The sequence below is a fragment of the Helobdella robusta genome, assembly GCF_000326865.2.
Source record: "Helobdella robusta unplaced genomic scaffold HELROscaffold_34, whole genome shotgun sequence".
Lineage (NCBI taxonomy): Eukaryota > Metazoa > Annelida > Clitellata > Rhynchobdellida > Glossiphoniidae > Helobdella > Helobdella robusta.
This window is the reverse complement of record NW_008704659.1, coordinates 609105-612996: the sequence shown is the minus strand read 5'-3', so window position 1 is coordinate 612996 and position 3892 is coordinate 609105. Positions and strand designations below refer to the sequence as shown.

General features: G+C 38.4%; 1 protein-coding gene across 1 annotated transcript; it reads left to right on the top strand.

The window, feature by feature from the left end:
• Positions 1 to 771: 771 nt before the first annotated feature.
• HELRODRAFT_82781 (hypothetical protein) lies at positions 772 to 1890 on the top strand (the record flags this gene model as incomplete). The annotated part of the gene is made up of 1 exon (XM_009022979.1): positions 772 to 1890. A coding segment is annotated over one exon (1119 nt), but the record flags the coding sequence as incomplete, so codon positions are not given.
• Positions 1891 to 3892: the final 2002 nt, after the last annotated feature.

The window sequence follows — 3892 nt, the reverse complement described above, 5'->3', positions numbered from 1 at the left end:
ATTGAAATATAGTTAAAACATATGATAAGTTTGGATGAAATTTTAAAATGACTCAATGAAACAGCTAAGGATATTTTCACTTTCACTTTCTCATCAACTATTCATTAGTAAAAAGTTAAAAATTTTCATAACAAACTCCAACCCTAGTGAAACTCAACTCGCCAGCTCATACTGGCGAGTTCTTCAGACACTTCCGAGTAAATTTTTAAAATGAGACTTGCCTCTTCTGCTTTTGGAAAAGTAAAGAAACAGCGCCAACAACACCTGACAGATTCCACTCAGCGGCTTATGGACTCGCCAAGATCGGCTACTTCGCATCCCATATTAGACAGTTTACTGAAAAACCACGAAGTACAAACACATCAAGTTGAAAACATGCAGGATACATTAGTCCCTTGCATGAGCCCAAACACAGAGAACAGCGAAGATAACCTGATGTCTAATACTGCTCACAGAAAATCATCGCCGATGACGTCAGAGAATGCAGCCGTCGAGTCAACTGCGTGGCCACAAAGCGACGCTAAAAAAGACAGTTTAAACTTGAGTAACGTAGTGGAAAATAATTACGCAGCTGTAGTCCAGCAGCACACACGCTCCCGACTTCCATCTCTCGCCACAACAGGCAGTTACAAACATAGGAGCATTCCGAAATCTCCGCCACCTTTCCTCTGCAATAAAAGTGACTCTTCAATCGATTCAAGAGCTTCCTCCCAAAAAAGTGGCGCCCGCACGCACAGATCATCGTTTAAAAAATTTGCAAAAATTGACGACATGAACAGATCGATTTGGTCAGCGGATAAGAACGATTGGCTGGGTGGGGATCCCGGAGAAATATTGTTGTACAACGGCAAAACATCTCACCAGCAGCAACAACTTCAACAAAACAAACTTCTTCTACAGCAACATCAACGACTTGTTTTCAAGAACGGCGAGTGCAACGTGACGAGGGCGAACATTAAGAAGAGGAGACAGCGCTACATGGCTGATATATTTACCACGCTTGTCGATATTAAATGGCGATGGAATCTTTTAAATTTTGTTTTGGCATTCACTCTCAGCTGGATAATATTCGCCCTCGCATGGTGGTTAATTTGTTTCAGTCATGGAGATTTCAGCAGCCACCATCAGGGTAAAAATTCTACGGAAAAATGTGTGGAGGAGGTTTACGACTTCACAACGGCCCTACTATTTTCAATAGAAACGCAACAAACAATTGGATTTGGATCTCGAAGAATGAATCCACACTGTCCTGAAGCCATTTTTGTTATGATGTGTCAATCTTGCTTTGGAGTTATTATACAAGCGCTAATGACTGGATTGGTGTTTGCCAAACTATCGAGACCCAAAAAAAGAGCCGAGACATTGCTCTTCAGTAAAAATGCGCTAATCTGTAAAAGAGAAGGTCAACTCTGTTTATTGTTCCGAGTTGGCGATATGAGGAAATCTCACATAGTAGAAGCTCACGTCAGGGCAATTATGATCAAAGCTAGAAAAACTAGAGAAGAAGAAGAAATTCCGCTGTACCAGTACGACCTGGCCCTCGGAGATGGAGAAACTGAAGGAAGGCTGTTCATGGTTTGGCCCGTCATCGTCGAACACAAAATTGATGAGAGAAGTCCATTTTGGGAACTGTCCGCGGAGAAAGTTAGACAAGGCGATTTTGAAATTGTCGTCGTTTTAGAAGGAATTGTTGAATCGACAGGAATGACCACACAAGCGAGAACCAGCTACCTGCCGTCAGAAATTTTGTGGGGTCACCTCTTTCAAAAATTGGTCACTTTCGATAACGATTCTGGCCAGTACTTCATCGACTACTCACGTTTTCATTCAACATACGCAGTAGAAATTCCGCAGTGTAGCGCTAAAGATATGCAAAACTTGACGGACGAGGACAGCGCGGATTACAGCGACGACGAAGATGACTACGAGGAGGGCGACGACGTGGAATCAGTTTCAATCAAATCGGATTCAATGCTCTACCTGGAGCCTCCGTCGTTCGGGGTCAAGTCAGGCAGCAACCTCAACCCGTCAGATCAAATCGTCCCTAAGATGAGCGTGTCGTCCGATCAATTTCTTATCACGTCATCGTCACTATCGAACATAGTCTCCAATGGTAAAGATCACAAAGACCTGTCAAACGTCGCGAGCCCCACGAAAATTCCCTCAAACGTCAACTCGACAAAAAATGAAAATTTTGAGATAAATCTACCTCAGCAGAAAGACTCAATCGTGCCGAAACGTACCAGCATGTCGTCGGTCCGTCGCAAGATGGCAGTCAACAGCGTAGCGCTCGTGGCTTTCGATCTACAGAATGAAGAATTTTCATCCGGACTTCGATTTGATAGCAACGAATGCGAGACTGGTATCGCAGACGCCTCTAGCTACAAATTCGTCTGAGGACGATTTGAAAATGTGAATATTTTTCTAACAGCAAAAACTGAAATATTCAACTGACTCCCAACAAATATCGCAACGAGTAACCAACAATTACATTACAATATTTATAACTTTACGTATAAATGCAGACACTTATATTTTATGTATGAATGTATACACTTACAATACCACTAACTATAATTAATAACTTTAATAAGAATACTTATGACAATAATTGAGACGACATTTATTTCACGGTTACTACTGAGCCCAAACAAATTGATGGCAACAAATTAAAATTAATTAATTGTAGAATAATATAAACATGATGATGCTGTCGTCTTAGTAATGAAAAGTTTTGAAAACATTTTCTCAAAATGTTGACGTGTCATTTGCTTTTCGTTATTGTATAATCATTTTAATTGAACTTGTTTCATTGAGTTTTCATCGACTTGTAAAAAGATAGATACTTATAGCATATTTGCTACCTTCAATGGGTTAATTGTTTAGTAATTAATTAATTTATTTATTTATTTACATATTCATTTATGCCATGCCAATTTGTATTGAACAAGAACGTTCAAAATATGAAAAACTTAATGTGCAGATAAGAGAATTAATTCATTCATTTTTTTCTTTAATTATTTCCAAACATTCTTAATGTTGTGATATTATTAATATTATTAATATTATAATTATTAATATTACACACACATAAATATATTGTTTTTTTAACAAGAATTAACATTTTTTAAAATTATAAAATAATTATATAAATCCCTTTCTTCCTTTCTCTCGCTCTCTTTCTTTCTTATTCTCATTCGTCCTTTCTCCATCTCTTTTTCTCTGTATCTCTTTGTCTCTAGATATATACATTATTTATTTATATTTATGTGTGTGTGTTTGTGTTTGTTTGTTTGTTTTACTTCCTGTGTTTTACTCAGTAGCGAATCTAGAACGAGTCCGAGGTGGGACTCGCCTCCAATTTTGGGCAGTTTTTTTGTAAAAGTCCCAAAAAGGACCGTTTTATGTGAAAAATCGACCAAAAATTGAACCTGAAAAGCAAGGAAGGCCGTCAGCAACACTGCCACAAATCTTGGCCCGCACCCGCGTAAAAATTTTGGCTTCCCGCTGTAAAAATTTAAACATTTTTAAGGTTTTAGCATCCCTCTTGTTAAAGTTGTCAGATCCGCCACTGGTGTTGCTAACAACTTAGATGAAAGATTTGAAACGAAGTGACCATGCTTATTCTAATTTGCTATCTATCTTTTCATTCAATCTATCTATATTTATTTGTCATACAAAAATGTTTAATATTAATCAAACTTAAGTATATACATTTCATATATAGAATTGTATATGTGCGTGTGTGAGAGAGTAGAGAGAGAGAGAGAGAGAGAGAGAGAGAGAGAGAGAGAGAGAGAGAGAGAGAGAGAGAGAGAGAGAGAGAGAGAGAGAGAGAGAGAGAGAGAGAGAGAGAGAGAGAGAGAGAGAGGTTAAAAGGTTAAAGGTCAAT